Here is an 18112-nt window from a genome sequence, read left to right as displayed (position 1 = left end):
TGAAGCGGAGGCAGAGAAGGTCTCCACCACATCGGCCGAGGTACGGAATTACCCGGGTATTTTCGGCCTCAGCCGCTGCTGCTGTCCAATATTTGTGATCCTCCGTAGGGCTGGTGCTTGCACTACTGCGAAGCATATCCGCCGATCTTTGGTGATCTTGGCAGTCCGTTCTCCAAGGTCTAGGTAGCAAACCTAATTAATCAGGTTACGGATCTTGAGTCTCAGTCCCATCTCATCCATCAGACTCCGGGTCGTGGAGGTGTGAACAACGAAGTGAGTAGTAATTACCTGTCTGTGCTAGCCACCATTGGATCAAGCGCTAGCTCTCGGCTAAATTCGGCATTGTTCTCTTGGAATTCTTCATCCCCATCTGCCATTGCTTGTGAGATAGCAGCCTTCTCATGTCCGAATCTAGCCGCCAATGTTCTCATCCGCCTTCAAGTCATTCACATCAAATATCACGTCAAATTATGAACTGTCCAAACAGCCCTCTGCCACGGCTGGCGTCTGGACCATATTCGATGCCAAGAAGAAGAATACCGGCGCCCAAGTCTCGGTGTTCATTTTTGACAGAAAGTCTCTCGATATCACCAGCAGCGGGTTTGGAGCACGTGCTACTAGTGCCGCCTCGGTGCGCAAGGTCCAGGATGAGGTGATCGAGAGACTGAAAAAAGAAGCCAGCAGTCTGGCTCGGCTGCGTCACCCTTCGATCTTGCAACTGGTAGAGCCCGTCGAGGAGACTCGCAGCGGTGGGTTGATGTTTGCGACAGAGCCTGTTTTGTGCTCCTTAGCTGCAGCGCTGGCACAAAAAGACAGAACTGGTGGCCAACCTGACAGAGGCATCTCGAGATCCGCGTCTAATGATGGCACCGTTTCGAGAGCATTACAAGACATAGACATGGATGAGTTGGAGATCCAGAAAGGTTTGCTCCAGGTGGCTAAAGGATTGGAGTTCCTCCACGATTCTGCCAAGCTTGTTCATGGAAACTTGAACCCAGATGCCATCATAATCAATGCGAAATCGGACTGGAAAATCTCAGGGCTTGGTTTTGCAGGACCGCCCGATGGAGCCGAAGGACATCAGCCTGTTCCGCAAATCCCGCTTTCCGAGGTCCTGTATCATGATTCTCGAATACCACGATCTGTGCAGTTGGACCTCGATTATACCTCGCCCGATTTCGTGCTCGACACTAACATCAATGTCTTGGCCGATATATTCTCCTTAGGCATGGTTGTCTTAGCATGCTACAGACATCCGCACAGATCGCCTATTGAAACTCATGGAAATCAGTCGACGTATAAGAAGATCTTCAGCAATGCTTCAACTGTGCCTACCAGTGCCAACAATTTCCTTTCAGAAGATGCTTTACCGCGCGAGCTCAATGTTACACTTCCCAGGATGTTGACCAGGCGGCCGGCGCAGCGAATGACAGCAACCGAATTCCAACAGTCGCAGTATTTTGATAATATCTTGGTGAACACCATACGGTTCCTGGACGCCTTCCCAGCGAAGACTCCGGCCGAGAAGACACAATTTATGAAAGGCCTCGGTCGAGTGATGCCTCAATTTCCGCCTTCGGTACTGGGTAAGAAGATACTTGGTGTGCTGCTTGATGAGATGAAGGACCGCGAGCTCTTGCCCTTGATAATGCAGAACATCTTCCATATCGTCAAAATCATCCCTTCCAGCAAGGAAATCATGGCGGACAAGGTGCTCCCGAGGATGCGAGACATATTCTTGGCGAAATCCAAGTCTGAAGATAGGGATAGTAGCAAGGAAGCCGCTCTATTGTCGACGCTCAGCAACGTCCAGCTTATCGCCGACAATTGCTTGGCAAAGCAGTTCAAGGACGACCTGTTGCCGATAGTCTTTATGGCGATGGAGTCTTCCACGCATTCCTTGACCGATGCTGCCCTCCAAACGCTACCGATCATTCTGCCATTGCTTGATTTCTCAACAGTGAAGCATGACGTCTTCCCCGTGGTTGCTAGCGTCTTCAGTAAGACGAACAGTTTGAGCATCAAAATTCGTGGCCTTGAAGCATTGGGCGTGCTGTGCGGAGTATCGACGGCTCGAATTGAGAATGACATGGATGATTATTCTGGCAAGCTCGAGCCAGAAAGGCAGGGCAAGAATGTCTCAAGCCTCGACAAATTTACGATGCAGGAGAGAGTGGTCCCACTCTTGAAGGCCATCAAGACCAAGGAGCCGGCAGTGATGATGGCCGCTCTGAAGGTTTTCCGCCAGATTGGCACTGTCGCAGACACGGAATTCTTGGCCCTTGATGTCTTGCCCATCCTCTGGAATTTCAGCCTGGGTCCTCTGCTCGACCTTAACCAGTTCAAGTCATTCATGGATGTCATCAAGGCACTATCGGCGAAGATCGAACGAGAACAACTTCGTAAATTGCAAGAACTCTCCTCGAGCAGAGCATCTGAGCCCAAGGGGAAGTCTACATTGCCGTTCGCGCCGACTAATGGAACAACAGAGGGGAATCAGCTCGGTAGCACGGAAGACGACTTCGAGAAGCTCGTGCTTGGAAGTAAGAACGCTGACAAGATTGATGTCTTCGCAGGCGTTCTCTCCGAAGGGCAAAAACTTACTCAGAACCCACCCTCCTTCTCATGGGCTCCAGCAAACGCCACGAACGCGAAGATGGCGTCTAATCAAACAACATCGTCTCTGCCTTTTCTGCAGCCGCAACCAATGTCTCGATCAATCACACCGGACGTCGGCGTTTCGGCGTTTTCCAGTCTCCAACCTCTGCAGCCATCAACAGCCTCTGTCTGGGGAGTTCACTCACACTCGCCCGTGTCTGTTCAAAGCCAGCAGCAGGCGAAGCATCCTACGAACTACCTTTCCAACCCTCCAAGCTCGATGTCTCCGCCAGCGGTCTCATCAAATCCGACCTGGCAGCTTCCACCGCCGCCAGGCCCCCAACAGTCGCCGAACTCAGTGCTCACACCTAGTATAGCCCCGCCCCCTGGAGTGAGCACACAGGCAAGTGTCTGGCCGCGGCCGGGGTACAATAACGTTGGAATGTCCTCGCAGCCCGGCACTGGTTTTAGTGGCTTCGGCGGATCGATGAACGTACTGCAACCTCAACAGCCGCTGTCTCAGCAAAAGAAAACCGGTCTAGACAAATATGAATCGCTTCTTTGAGGCGCGGCATTCACTGGGGCTGGATCGCTGACAATATCTTCGTGCTTTCAGTAAGCTGGTGGCTATGACTGTTTGTGGTAGCAAGACTACAGGGAACGTACTCGAAGCTACATAGGATCGGCCATTATCGTCGATGATTGAGGTCTTTTCCGATATCAAGCATTTGGGCATCTGATTGGCAAAGAATCAAGCACAAAGGATTGGATTACCAAATCATGCCTTGGCCCACCAACGGCACGACTCACCTGTAGATGCACAGGACGATGCCGCGTGGAGGACTCGGCAGATTGTTCCTGAAAAGAATCTTACCAATGGCTTCACTTCCGGGACACTTTCTGGTGCTCTCAGTCTAAACCCGGGCAGCCTACGGGTTCCTAGAAGCTTTTTGGGGGCGCCGATCGAAGGGCTTGACTTCTAGCCAAGTGCAAGGCTTACCGCGAGCCAATGGTTTGGGCACGATGTTTCGTTTGCCATCGGGGTTAACCAGATCCGGCAGCTCAATCAATACTCACCACTTCGATGCCACCAGAAGCATTCCACCCACGTGTTCAGCCAGATGCGACTTTACATCATGATAGACGTTGACGGCTTGGTCGTTGGCAAGCTTCGTCGGCTGCGGCCTATTGCTGCACCTCTAACTTGATTCCTACACAGTTGGAGAGGAAGCTTCCCGACCACCCGTTGGATTTATGCAGCCCTATATATTGCCGGGAGCTCGCCAGTCTGGGAGCTTCAAACACGCTCTGCAGGCTTTTGCTCCATTGTAGCTCAACCACCTCATTGTCTCGTCGACCGACAAAGCCATGAAGTTTTCACTTCTTTCCGCCGCGGTCGCCGCTTCAGCCTTTATTGGCACATCGTCCGCCATCTCCATCCTCTTGGGTAACGACGATGGGTTTGGAAGTGCCCAGGTCCGAGAGTTCTATCGCTTGTTGAAGGAGAGCGGGCATCAGGTCATCATGGTGGCACCAGCCGACAACCAGAGCGGCATGGGTGGCCGATCAGTCGTAAGTTCTCCTTGTTCCCAGGGCTTTGTCGCGTGAAGCCTGTAGTTTGTCCAAAGCAGGGCCCATATCAGCCCTACTCTCTCTTTGTCTGGTTTTGACTCGTCTACAGTTCACCAGCAACAAGTCGCTCGCTGTCAACTCAGAGTTCAACCTCATCCCGGCTGGAGCACCCTCAATCGGCCGCGATCCTAATGACCCTGATATCTGGTACTACAATGGAACACCAGCTGCCGTCACCTATGTCTCTCTCGACTATGTCATTCCCAACTTCTATGGCAACCGATCCATCGACTTGTATGTCGGAGGACCAAACTTCGGCCTAAATCAAGGATACTTTTATTACACGCTCTCCGGAACGATCGGTGCGCGAGACCTTCTTCTGTGTCTAGATTTGGACACACCGCGCTAACATGCGATCACAGCCGGCACCTACGCTGCAATCCAACGCAACCTGCCCGGCATCGCCTTCTCGGGTGCCAACAGTGAGCAGCGCTCCTACACGTGGATCAACAAGACCACGACCTCGGGCTATCCCGACCCGGCCACCATTCAAGCGCAACTGGCCACCAACCTGGTCAACCAGCTCGTTAACGCCACTCGTGGGAAGGACCGCATTCTGCCTCTGGGCTATGGCCTCAAGTAAGTCTCTCCTGAGCTGGGGTAATGCCTCGCATGTGCGTGGCGCCACAAAGCACACTTACACGATGCAGTGTCAACACCCCGTTTATCACTTCCTTGACCAACGCCTCCTGCGTCAACCCGCCGTTCATCCAGACCCGGCTGGGCGGCGGCGGCACGACCGACAAGGCCGTATGGAACGCCACGTCCGGCATCTTCTCGTACCAGAACCTGATCACGGAAGGTAACAACGTGTGCATCAACGGCAACTGCGCCTTGCCCGGCGAGACTCCCATCGTCGACAACGGCTGCTTCGGTGCCGTTTCGGTCTTCACGATCGACACGGATGCGCCGCTGGGTGCCGCGCAAGACTCGGTCCGAGCAGCACTGCAGCCGTTAGTGGCATATGAAAACCCGGACGCCAAGATGATGCTGAAGGTCCGGGAGACCGAGAGCAGTGAGTAACCGGAACAATCGAGGGCCGAGCCGTGGTGTCTGACCGATAACTAACGATTTCACAGGAGAAGCTGCTGCTGCGAGACATCCTCTGCGGGAAGCTTAGGTTTGCTTCGTGGGTATAGAGGATGAGGACGAGACGATGATAATGCATGCGTAGTTTGCCAGATAGGGGCATAAAATACGCGTTCGATTGCCGCAACAAAGACACGGACGCAGCTCGGGCACAACAGTGTAAATACGCCCCCAAAGATATTTAATGATCATACGGAAGACATCCAGCCAGGTCTTAGGTACCACAATTATGTATAATGGGCGAATGCAGACCTGGCGGACACGCAAAAGAGAGTCACACGCAAACCGACGCAAGCCAAGCAAGGGACGGAAGGGTGGTGTGGGTCCACGCCGGATCTCTTGCCCCAGCTTGGACATACCTTGATATCAAGCAGCTCGCGTGTACGGAGTAACACCTTTGAGATGGAGTCTTGTAGATGCACCAAGATCTATTCCAAGTGTCAGTTATAAGGAATCCGGAGCGTCACAACCCTATTCTCTCCTCCCGAAGGTATAGCGATATCGCCATCCCAGACTGCATGCCCATGTACCCCGTGGATAGGTCGGCGGGGATTCTAGATATACATCACGCTACAATTTCCCAGCTCGCAGCTCCGTACTACTGATCACGTATACTCACACGCACACACAACATACAAGGCTATACTCCGGACGGTCCAGTATGTCGTCGGCAGGGTCGTCAAAGGAAAGAGAAGGCCCCAGACTATGGCATTATGTACGTCCGTCCGTCAACCGCCCGTCCTTCCTCCTGTCTGGCCGGCATCCATGAAATATCACGTCACCCTGCCAGTCCACCAGAGAACTGATTGTGGTGTACGGACATCGGCGCCCATCTCAAACGCCGTGTGCATGTATGCTTTGGAGTCTGTGCTAAGATGTCATTTCGCTCGCAGGCCATGATCGACACGATGACCGAGGAAGCGTTTAAAGGCAATCCGACGCCCGTGTTCGTACTCGACGGGCGGCATCAAGGTGTCGATGAGGCCGAGTTCACAGAGTGGCCTGACGATCCGGTCTTGCAGGCCGTGGCAAGGGAGTTGAATCAGTCCGAGACGATTTTCGTGCGGCTGGATCATCCGGGCAAAGGCGACAAGTGCAATGGCACGCGAGACTCAGATCCAGGCAAAGATGCCTCCACGCGCTACTTGATCCGATCGTTCACGCCGTCCAAGGAGGAGCCGTTCTGCGGGCATGGGATCGTGGGAGCGGCGTATCTGCTTAGCTGTTCTGCGGAGGGCTACCCCTCTGGTATCCCGACCATGCGATTCCAGACCGTGGGAGGGATTGTGGTTGATGCGCAGGTGCGTCCCGAGGGAGAGGAGCATACCGCGAGAATTAACAATGTGGACCGACTCGACGTTGACCTACGTCGTGACTACGGTGTGGCGAGGACCATGCAGCTGGAGATCCCGGCCCAGCCTGTGGACCGGTGGTTCACAGAGGACCTGGATCTGCGGCGGAGGATCGCAACAGCGCTGGGTATTGAGTCGGCCCAAGTTCTAGCTCTCGGCAGGAACGCCTTGATGGACCTTGTCATCGAGCTCGGCGCGGACGTCGACTTCTCGGCGGGGAATATGGAAATCGATGCGGTGGCGTTGATGGAGGCTTCTCCTCCGGGAACGAGGAGTCAGATCATCACGAGCGCGGGTGCTAGGTATGGAGTGGATTTTGTGAAGCGCGTGTTTGCGTACGGGAGCGAAGGTACGTCCGTGATTGAGTATCAAATGCTGGATGCTGAAATGTTGAGCTCCACCGTCGCTGCCACTGCTAACACGATGCGTGCTGCAGATCAAGCAACAGGCTCGACGTATTGCGTCTTGATACCATATTGGGGTGCGGCGTTGCAGAAGTCGTCCATGAAGGTGAAGCAGGTCTCTGCGCGGACGGGTGGTGCGGAGGTGACGAACTCGGCGACGGGGGAGGGCTATGTGACGCTGTATGGGACTGGCGTTAAGGTCATGGAAGGTTGCACGTTAGTTCCTGGCTGTGCGCGTAAAAAGTAGGTGTCGAGGCTGGGTTGATGATGAAGTGCTGCAGGGTCTCGAGTTCGGCGGGGAAAGGCATTTAACGACGGTGATGCCGCCCTATGCTCACCCCAGCTGAGCGTGCAGGAGCTGCGCAAGATTACGAAGTACAGGCCTCTCACAACACAGTGAGAGTCTTGCAACTAGTAGACATACCATGTCGGGACCCCAGAAAATATGAGCCGGAAGAGTGAAGTCCTGATGTTGGGATCAGAGAACACTCAGACCTCACTTCAAACCAATTCATCACCGACACCGAGCACCTGTCTGCCTGTGTAGCCGCCCAGCGTACTCATTCCATTCGTCGACTGTGCAGAGCCCATGCTGTCTCAAACGGTGACAGACGCCATTCGCAGAGCAGATGAAATTCAGCCAAAGGTCCTGCCGTTTACGCGCTTGTCAACAATAACGCTTACATGTGGCCGACAGGGGCCGTTGGCACATAGTGTGGTCTTGTTTTGAGCACGCCACGTGAGGCTATCTAGATCTGGATCTCGCGGACTGCATCTCGCGTGTTCCTGCAGGGACTCAACGCCGCCGGAGCGGCCGCTTAGGGTTCAGCCACGTGGGTTCGCCCTCCTGTTCTGGCCAGCGCCACTTCTTCTACGCAAGCCACGCTTTACATTCTCGTTGGAAAAACCTCCTTTCCTTATTTCCACCACCCGCTACTCCCTATTCTCGAGACAACCAGACCCCGCTTCCAGCTCAATATGCTCGGAGCCGCCATGTTGACGCTTCCCTTCTCGATCAAAGGGGATTTGATGTGGGGATCAAATGCGTGGATCCGGTGTCGTGACGGACCGATGGCTTTGGCGGAGCTGGTACAGGTAGGCGACAAAGCGTACAGTAAAAGCTGGCTTTTCTGCTGTGCTCACCTTCGAGCTCTCTCCTTCAGGCCATCCCAACAATGCACTGATTCCTGAGTACTGACCTTCGTCCTTCATTTGTTCACAAAATAGCTGTCATGGGCTTGCTACACTTCACAGTCGCGCTAGCCCTTGCGGCGTCCGCTCATTCATTCAAGGTGCCGTCTCACGACGATACCACCACCACAGAGACCCTCACTAGATTTGTCTTTACGTGCCCTTGCGATACGACTACCTCGGTCAGTGTCGGCACCACGTATCCTACCTCGCCTGCTGAGCCATCTGGTGGGCACGGTTGGAATGATTGGGACGGTGCCGTTTCGCAGTCGTCGAGAGCCCTGACCGACACATCAAGTTCGCATTCTTACCCACACACCTGGTCGAAATCTTCGACATCTATTACCACCTTGCGGGATACGGCTACGGCAACTACTTCCGGATTGGCCTCCACCTCTCCTAGCTGGACCTCTACTTCTGCTCATCGATTTGAAAGAACGACTAGCATTTCGTGGTCCGAGTCGACGACATCAACTAGCTCCACCACATCACAGTCGACCTCCACGCATACCTCTATCACTTCGTCATCAGCAGCGCCGACCACATCGGCATCCCAATCCACGAGCTTGTCTACTACTTCTTCACCAGCAGCCACGACTACATCGAAGTCTTCCTCCACAAGCTCGTCTACTACTTCTTCGCTGACCGCCACAGCCACATCAGAGTCTACGTCCACGAGAACGTCCACTACTTCTTCACCAGCGACCACGACCACAGCTAGTAGTGGAGGTCCGATCCAGCCTGGCACACCCTTCCTGTGTACTGCAAACTTTGGAGGTAGACTTCGTCGACGAGATACCAAATATTTGACGATCGGAGATGGCGCTGGTGTTTTGGCCTCTGGGTGCAATCGGGCCGTGCAGTTGTCGTTGTCACCTGAAGGTGCACTGCGAAGGTATAGTGACGGACTTGTTCTCGGAGCTCCTCGAGCATTTGGACTGCAGCTCTTCGAATTCATCAACGGTATTAGCGGAGCGTCTTTGACGGACGGCTGGTCGATCAGTGACGATGGAAGCCTCTACCACCCTGACGTTTCGCTTTGCATGCGAGGTGGTGGAGTTATCTATGCAGCCTTCGCAGGGACGCTGTGCGACGGCACAGCATTCAGTCTTATTGCCACCACGGATGGCTGCCCTGTTTCTTCTGCAAGTACCACAATCTCAACCAGCACACCTACCAGCTCATCGCCTATTGTTGAGCCGAGCACCACGGATACGACTACACTTTCTAGCTCCGGCATGACAACAACGACGCAGGCGACATCCTCGATCTCTAGCTTGGGTGGCACAACAACTCTGGCAGCAACTTCTACCCTCACTACAACCACCACAAGCACGGTGCCCGATACGACTACTTCGTCGGAATGCTCAGTGGAGACCATCACGACTACGCTGAAGAAGCGAGGTGTTCTCGAGGTGCGGACAATCACAGTACCTGCTGCAGGGTGCTCATTACCAAGCTCGACGACGTCGGAATGCTCAGTGGAGACCATTACGACCACGCTGAAGAAGCGAGGTGTTCTCGAGGTGCGGACAATCACAGTACCTGCTGCAGGGTGCTCATTACCAAGCTCGACAACGACGACCGCTGATCACGAAACTGTTCCTAGCACGACGTCTGTTGATGAAGCACAGTCTAGCCCAACGACGTCAGTTTCTGATGCCAGTCAAACCAGCGCTACGAGCACGACGACCACGACCGCGACCACCCTAGACACCTCTTCTACCACTTCGTCCGCAGATCCGTCGAGTCCTACATTTGGTCAACCCTTCTCCATTCAGCTCAACTCCGCCGACCCCAACAAGCACAAGCGAGACATTTCGGTGGTTGGTTATGTCAATGGAGCACTAACGCGTGTAACCTCTGAAGCTGATGCTGTGTCCTTCGTCCTCACTTCCGATGGCGTGCTGATGATTTTCGGCACTGGGTTGGTCGTTGGCTTCAGTGGCAACCCAGGGACTTCTCCTTTGATGATCTATTCATCAGTGTCAGCAATGCCAACAACAATTATATGGTCATTCAGTGGTGGCGCTCTTGTCTTGCCGGGAGCTGGGTTCTGCGTTGGTGCCAACAACGTGATGTCCGTCAGTGTTGGTGGTGCGACGGACAGTGGCTGTGCTCCTGTTACTCCTGTGCCGAACACGGACCCAGCCACGTATAATACCGACGTCGCTAGTTCGATAACACCTTCACCTCAAACGACGACCTCCACGACTCTAGGTTCGACCTCCGCCACGGTTGATGCTACTTCTTCCACTAGCTCTTCCTTGTCGACCACTACAGCGTCAATTACTCCAGATCTGAGCTCAACCACTGTTGATGCTACTTCTATCATTGAATCATCCTCGTTGACCACCACGACTGTCACTACCAGCTCTACGAGTCTTACCACTATAGTCTACGTCTCAACCAGCAGTACCACCTCGTTTGACAGCACAACCTCTGAAGGGACGGCGACTACCAGCACAACCACCGCAACGAGGACCGAGGAGACAAGCGGCCCGAACTGCTCCATCCTACCATTGGAAGATCAGACAGCACCAGAAGGCACTCAATACACGCAATTCTTCTACAGCTGTCATGCTGCCATTCCTGCAACTCTCGGCACCACCAACTCCATAGCCACTGCAGGCGATGATGGCTACGACCGTGACCCCACTGCCTTCCTAAGGCAATGCGTGGCGAACGCGGAGCAGGTTGGCGCCTCTGTATGGACTTACTCTCAGTCATCAGTGGACTTCAAATTTCGCTGTGGCTTTTGGAACGGTCTAGTGGCAGACGAGGGCATTTTCGTCGACGACTCGACAGTTTTCACGATGAATGCCATGAGAGTGGTGGGTGATGGTGACGGTCCAAGCACCACAACTACTTCCTCTAGCTCCACGACGGCGACTTCGACGACCACTACCATTGGTGTCATGGCTACTGTGCCCGCAAGTGCACCAGTCTGCACACCTGATAGTAGCTACTTCGACCACGTACACTGCCCCGATGTGTACATCTACGACAGCGTTCAGGAATGCCAATGCTTCAATCGTGTACAAGGAGGACAGAACATGTGCGCTTACACTTTCTACTACGACAGACCGTGTATGTGGGATTCGGAGTGTGCTGCATATGGCGAATGGTCATACTGCCTGACCGCCTCATTCACTGGCACTGGTCCTCAGGGGTACTGCAGCGATAACGACAGCTCCAAAACTTGCCTTACTGGTGGCTACCAAGCGAATACTACCACGCCGTCAGCGATCTTTTCCACTCCCTCGGTCACAAGCTCGACCATGACCACGACTTCCAGCTCAGCAACCGCGACGGGAACATGCGCAGGCCTCTGCAGTACGAAATCAGTTTCGTCGGGTTCACATGTATGGTCACAGGTTGAGGCTGGATGCGTGGAGTACAACTTCGATTGGGTCTACACTAGGGCGACATTCTTCCCTGCTGGCCTGGCTGACTGCGAGGTCATTCAGTACTGTGCCAATTTCGTTGTGCAACAAGGTATGACAGCTTTTAGGACTTTCTGGGTCCCCACTGAAAATCAATGGCATTGCGACGCTGGTCTGGAAAACGATGAGACAGGCGACTACGAATACTCCCTTCCTCAAGGCAATTTTTACATGTACAACCTTGTTACTGCTTCGACTCCTTCCACAACGGCTGCGACTACGACCACCTCCAGTGTGACAAGCACAACATCACCTGCAAACTGCGTGGCAACTTCCGCCTCAGTCGGTGACATTTTGACAACCACAAATGGCAATTCCTGGGTCAACTTTTTCTCCTCTGGATGCGGATTGTCCTTGGACTGGCAGTCGTTGAATTTCAATAATCTCTATGTGTACCTCCGCACTGAGTACACGTACGAGGAGGCCTTGCTGGACTGCGCCTCCGTCGCCGACCGCGATGGCTCGCCAGTCTTCGAATTCGAGACTGATACCCGCAACAACAACCGATGGGTGTGCTGGACTCTGAACGACATCACCAATGATCCGGCACAGTTCCAGCCATATGGTGGCATTGCTGATGCGTACGGTTGGTACTTACCTAGCAGGATGCCTTCGCCAACGCCCACCCCAATCACCACTCCACCGTCCCCAGCGCCTACCTGTATTAATGGGGCAATCGTCACCGACACCAATGGAGACACATGGGAGACTCTTTGTGGCCAGGGCAGCTATTACGGATGGACCTTCTTCTCCAGCTATTCTGATGTGGCAACTCTAGCTGACTGCATTGTTAAATGCAACGAAGACGACTCGTGCAATGCTGTCTCGATCGAATACAGAGATGCTCCAACCAACAACCTATGTGGTTTCATCTACATGTCGACCGAATTCCAGCCTTACGATTTCGAGGCGGACACAGCCATCAAGATTTCAGGAGCCAATGCCAGATCGCCAATCAACGTCCCTGGCTCTTCGACATCAGAGACGACATCGGTTATAACTTTCAGCACGACCACGGCCTCAACCACCTCGACCACTACACCGCCACCTTCATGCGCACCATCTGCGATTGGGGATGTCACCGCTCTCTACGATAGGACTCAGACTTTCCGCAACTTCTACACTGGTTGTGGCAAGTCGATGGAGGGTGGGACAGATGGTGGACTGGGGATCTTCCCCAGCAAGTTCGCTACTATGTGGCGTGCATCGGCAAATTGGGAGGACTACACTTTCGACAACGCCGTAAGCCGGTGTGTTCAATTCGCCATTGACAATGGCGCCAATGCAGTTGAGTTCTACGTCGACGCAAATCAGAATTGGATCTGCGTGGGTGTCGACGATGTGACTGTTGATGTGTCCTCCTTCTACCCTGACTCCAACGTGGCCAATGTTTGGGGCTTCGTCTGGGAGAACTCGTGCCAGAACGCACCACTCAATGACATTACCGCAACAGATGGAACGATCTTTGCAGAATTCTACACGGGCTGCAGCGCGTCCTTGCAGGGCAATACACCTGGTGGCCTCGTCAACCTCAATCGCGTCGTGTCAGCGAACTGGCAAGCTCCCGGCTACTCCGGCTACACGTTCGATGAGGCTGTCCAAAATTGTGCCGACACTACGATTTCGCAAGGAGGCAACCTGTTCGAGTTCTACATTGGCACGGACGATTGGTGGTACTGCATTGCGGTGAACGACCTGCCTGCCACGACCGCCAGTTTCTATCCCGACGCGACTATCGGCAAGGTCTGGGGCTTTGCCATCACCGGGTCACAAGATGTGTGCGAGCCGTCGCAACTTGCAGGATCGGTCCAGCTGGCCAACGGGACAACGTATGAGGAGTTCTATGATGCGTGCCATGTGTCGCTCCAAGGCGATACAGCTGGCGGAGTCGGCTGGATGACGACGGTATTTGGCTTCAACAACCCCCCTTACGAAGACGGCAACTACGGAGGTTGGACCCTGCAGACTGCTCTCGAGTTATGTATCAGGGACGCAGCAGCTGCTGGTGCAACCGTGATCCAATACTACGAGAACACGGACGAGCTTCCCACGTGGTATTGTTTCGGTGTCAACAACGTGCCGGCGCTGGAGGATTCGTTCTACGGCGATGGAAGCGTCGGCCGTCTGTGGGCTTTCAAGCTGGATGAGTCCACCCTGCCGACATTGCAGCCCTTCTGAGGGGATGCACATGGTGTGCCGTTGATACCAGTCAAGTGAGTGGTATCCGGGCTGAGCGGGAGTTGCGCATCCGTACCTCGTCTTTGGGGATTTACAGTATACTCCCATAGCGGTAGCATTTCATTTGTCGATTAGCGAATCCATAGGTCGAGAATCAGGAACACGAATCGACTACTGTAATTACAGAGTCGGCCGCATCAAAAGCACTCCGAAGTCTGGAGTTGACGGGGACTCCCCGGGCCTATGAAAGCGGTGCCCGGGGGCCGCATAAAGGCGGAAATTGTGGGCGTCGTGGGAGCCGAAACACCGATGTCGGTGGGAGGCAGGTACATACGAGTTACGAGCAACACCAAATTAAGTCTCAAGAAATTGTGGCTGACCACGAACGCCCGGCCGCCCTTCGACATTAGCCTTCCCTCGACTGCTCCTCATATCGTGACTCCGAGGTGGCACGTCGACTGGTGCAGCTGCCACTTGAACTCATATCTCTCCCCTTCGTGCCACATGAACAGAGGACGATAAAACAGAAAAAACCATGTCGCTTCCCCGGCTATTGCGCAGCCCTTGCGCACGCGCACTCACCTCGTCCCCCTTCAAGCACAACTCGCTGCGGCTCCCGCCCTCGTCTAGATTCTTTTCGTCGTCGAGACGACGGCTAGAGTCGCTACGCGTGGAGGATGACCTGTCCTCGAAACTGCCGGGCATCGACCCTGTAAAACTCGACGTCACCAAGACCATTACTCCCAAAGCACTGGTGCCGAACCAGGACCTTGTGTTTGGGAGGACTTTTACAGGTATGTTGTGCTTGCGAACCATGACTCGGGATCTGACATTTCCCAGACCACATGCTGTCCATCGAATGGACGGCTTCTCAAGGATGGTTACCACCCCGGATAACGCCGTACCAAAACCTCTCGCTCGACCCGGCGACCTGCGTGTTCCACTACGCCTTCGAATGCTTCGAGGGCATGAAAGCGTACAAGTGTGAAAAGGACAACTCGCTGCGGCTGTTCCGGCCAGATAAGAACATGCAGCGGATGAATAAATCAGCCGCGCGCATTGCGTTGCCGACATTTAATGGCGACAAGCTGGTGGAGTTAATCGGCACGCTCTGCAAGCTGGACGAGCGGTTCATTTCCTCCGAGAAGGGCTATTCACTATACCTGCGGCCTACGCTGATCGGGACCCAACGGACACTGGGTGTCGGGCCCCCGGGCTCTGCACTGCTCTACGTGATCGCCTCGCCCGTCGGACCATACTACCCGACGGGCTTCAAGGCCATCTCGCTGGAAGCGACGGACTACGCTGTGCGTGCTTGGCCCGGCGGCGTCGGCGACAAGAAGCTCGGCGCAAACTACGCGCCCTGCATCGTCCCCCAGCTCAAGGCCGCGAAGAAGGGGCTACACCAAAACCTGTGGCTGTTCGGACCGGAAGAGTACATCACCGAGGTCGGCACGATGAACCTCTTTGTCTGCATCAGGAACAAAGAGACGGGACAGAAGGAACTACTGACGGCACCCCTTGACGGGACGATCCTGGAAGGCGTGACGCGTGACTCGGTGCTCGCGCTGGCTCGAGAGCGGCTAGAACCCGAAGGATGGAACGTGGCGGAACGCTATGTGAAGATGCAGGAATTGGCTGACGCCGAGAGCGAGGGACGATTGATTGAGGTGTTTGGCGCGGGCACCGCAGCCATCGTGGCACCCGTACGCAAGATTGTCTGGAGAGATCGTACACTGGATTGCGGGCTGAAACCCACCGAAGAGGCTGGGGAGATAGCCAGCAGGATGAAAGGCTGGATCGAGGGCATCCAGTACGGTGATGAGGATCATCCGTGGAGTGTGAAGATTCAGTAGGCAGTGCGTGTGAGTACAGGAACGAAAAGAGGCCGCCTGGACCTGTGTCGTCTAGAGCCTGTTTGTATAGCTGGGTCTGCCAAGAGAGCATTTTATCAAGCCGTCACCGGCTTTGGACTCGGACGTCATCGTTCTCTGAATGCCATACGTGCACAGTACAATACCTGCCAGTCCGTCTGTCTGGTCGTGATTATCGGCCCCAGCTAATAAACCGGAGGCTTCCATCAAAAAGCACGTGCTGGATAAGCGTTTGAAGCCCCCAAATGTCATACGACAAAGTAAGTTTGTATTCCGTACTTTGAACTCCGACAGTGCCGGGTAAAGAAGACTTTCGGAAAACAACCTCACACCACCGAGCCAAAATGGCGAATGCCTGGCCCGGCTTCCCGGAAGCTTCTGCACGATCACGATGGTGCGTGCATGTGTGAAAAAGCACACTACACCGTCTCAGTACAGTAGAGCATGATAAGTCCACGCGACAAGCTGTGCTAGCTACAGTACCACGCGAGAGAATATTCCAGTCGTTCTTACGAGCCAGGCACACTAATACTATATCACGGCCCTGCTCAGGTCGTCCCGAAACACACACATTGTGTACTGCGCAGATAGTATGTATCCCTCGCCACCATCACATTCGACCTAATTACTCGGGTAGCTAGCTATTCGGTGCAATCGCGATCCCATTCCAACCACAACAGTCCCCAATACCGCCCTGGTGCCTCACGACATGACCAGCCTCGTCAGTTTCGGGTTTGTCGCCAACTTCATCCACTCCCAATTCAAACCCCTCGCCCTCCCCTCAACCAAATACACAGGCCAGACCATCATCGTGACGGGCTCAAACGCGGGTCTGGGCCTCCAATCAGCGCGCCACTTCGCCCGTCTCGACGCCGGAAAGGTCATCCTCGCCGTACGGAGCCGCCGCAAGGGCGAGCTGGCCGCCACATCGATCGAACAATCCACGGGCTGCCGGCCTGGCGTCGTCGAGGTCTGGGACCTAGATCTCAGCTCGTACGCGAGCATTCAGGCGTTCGCGGACCGCGCGGCGAGGACTCTCGACAGGATAGATGTCCTGGTCAACAACGCGGGCATCGTGACGTATGAGTTCGCGTTGGTGGAGGGTACTGAGATGACCATCGCTGTGAATGTGGTGGGGCCCCTGTTTTTGAGCGTGTTGCTTCTCCCTAAGATGCGCGAGACGAGTTTGCGGTTCAATAAGGCGTGCGTCGTCACGTTCGTCGGGTCGTTTGTGCATTTCATGACGACGTTTCCTGAACGGAAGGCGCGCAATATTCTGGAGCAGTTGGCGAGCAGGGAGAGGGCGGATATGAAGGATAGGTGAGTACGGAGTGTACTACGCACGGTACGGTAGGGTACGGAGTGTACTACGCACGGTGCGGTAGGGTACGGCGTAGTGCTATTTCTGGTGCCTCCTACCTGCTACCTACCTAGGTACCGTCGTCACGTTTGCTTCTTCACGCCGCCCTGACCCTGAGCACACGCGCCGATAATAGGCTGATCTGACTTGCTGCCACAGATACAACGTCTCCAAACTGATCCAGCTGCTCCTGGCCCGCGAACTAGCCAGCCAGATCAGTACCACTCGGTCCGAATCCCAGTCCGACGTCGACGCCGACTCTGCGAAACGCAAACCCGGCACCATCATCATCAACGTCGTCAACCCCGGCTTCGTCAAGACCGAGATCATGCGCAGCGCAGGCGGCGTCTTATTCCGCCTCTTCTTCGCGCCTCTCCGGGCTATCCTCGCGCGGTCCGCCGAGGTGGGTTCCCGAACGATACTGCACGGCGCGGCCGGCGGGAGGGAGACGCATGGGCAGTATTTGAGCGACTGTGCCGTGACCGAGTATGTATTACACGCCGCGGCCCCCCCTCGTTCGCGACGCGGTTTTCCATGTGGATATCTGTCCGATTGTTCTCAAGCACAGAGCCTCTCTCTCTTGTGTGTTCCTGTTATATTGTTCTCCGATGCAGAATTGACCGACCAAATGACTGACTGACTGTGCGGCGTTTCTAGGCCGTCTGGATTCGTGACGAGTGCCGAGGGTGTGGAGGTCCAGAAGAAGTTGTGGAAAGAGGTGGGCGAGGTGCTGGAGCGCGTGAGGCCGGGGGTCATGCAGAATGTGTGACGTGTCATGTGTGATGCTCGCAAGGTTTGAGGCCGATGGGCGTCACCTCGCTCTTGGCAGTTGTTACTCGTTTCGCAGGACGGGGGGGAGTCTCACAGACGGGGGTGAGTCTTGCAGGGGCAGAGGGGTGTCTTGCAGGGGAGAGGCGTGTCTTGCAGGGGCAGAGGGGTGTCTTGCAGGGGAGAGGCGTGTCTTGCAGGGGAGAGGCGTGTCTTGCAG

The 18112-nt window shown here is 54.8% G+C and overlaps 6 protein-coding genes across 6 annotated transcripts; all 6 read left to right on the top strand.

The window, feature by feature from the left end:
- Positions 1 to 421: 421 nt before the first annotated feature.
- A1O7_06035 (SCY1 protein kinase) lies at positions 422 to 3163 on the top strand (the record flags this gene model as incomplete). The annotated part of the gene is made up of 1 exon (XM_007760041.1): positions 422 to 3163. One exon carries the CDS (start codon positions 422 to 424, stop codon positions 3161 to 3163), a length of 2742 nt encoding a protein of 913 aa, XP_007758231.1.
- Positions 3164 to 3966: 803 nt separating this feature from the next.
- On the top strand, positions 3967 to 5253 carry A1O7_06034 (5'/3'-nucleotidase SurE; the record flags this gene model as incomplete). The annotated part of the gene is made up of 4 exons (XM_007760040.1): positions 3967 to 4170; positions 4280 to 4532; positions 4593 to 4809; positions 4881 to 5253. The coding sequence occupies 4 exons, from the start codon at positions 3967 to 3969 to the stop codon at positions 5251 to 5253; spliced, it is 1047 nt and encodes a 348-aa protein (XP_007758230.1).
- Positions 5254 to 6194: 941 nt separating this feature from the next.
- Positions 6195 to 7322, top strand: A1O7_06033 (uncharacterized protein; the record flags this gene model as incomplete). Its single annotated transcript, XM_007760039.1, has 1 exon — positions 6195 to 7322. The coding sequence occupies one exon, from the start codon at positions 6195 to 6197 to the stop codon at positions 7320 to 7322; it is 1128 nt and encodes a 375-aa protein (XP_007758229.1).
- Positions 7323 to 10344: 3022 nt separating this feature from the next.
- On the top strand, positions 10345 to 13890 carry A1O7_06032 (uncharacterized protein; the record flags this gene model as incomplete). The annotated part of the gene is made up of 1 exon (XM_007760038.1): positions 10345 to 13890. One exon carries the CDS (start codon positions 10345 to 10347, stop codon positions 13888 to 13890), a length of 3546 nt encoding a protein of 1181 aa, XP_007758228.1.
- A 535-nt stretch (positions 13891 to 14425) lies between these two features.
- On the top strand, positions 14426 to 15746 carry A1O7_06031 (branched-chain amino acid aminotransferase; the record flags this gene model as incomplete). Its single annotated transcript, XM_007760037.1, has 2 exons — positions 14426 to 14684; positions 14731 to 15746. The coding sequence occupies 2 exons, from the start codon at positions 14426 to 14428 to the stop codon at positions 15744 to 15746; spliced, it is 1275 nt and encodes a 424-aa protein (XP_007758227.1).
- Positions 15747 to 16473: 727 nt separating this feature from the next.
- Positions 16474 to 17893, top strand: A1O7_06030 (uncharacterized protein; the record flags this gene model as incomplete). The annotated part of the gene is made up of 3 exons (XM_007760036.1): positions 16474 to 17084; positions 17284 to 17610; positions 17782 to 17893. 3 exons carry the CDS (start codon positions 16474 to 16476, stop codon positions 17891 to 17893), a joined length of 1050 nt encoding a protein of 349 aa, XP_007758226.1.
- Between the last annotated feature and the right edge of the window lie 219 nt (positions 17894 to 18112).

Source organism: Cladophialophora yegresii, assembly GCF_000585515.1.
Source record: "Cladophialophora yegresii CBS 114405 chromosome Unknown aczIN-supercont1.4, whole genome shotgun sequence".
NCBI lineage: Eukaryota > Fungi > Ascomycota > Eurotiomycetes > Chaetothyriales > Herpotrichiellaceae > Cladophialophora > Cladophialophora yegresii.
Note: the sequence above shows the minus strand (reverse complement) of the source record. Positions and strands in the feature narration are given on the sequence as shown.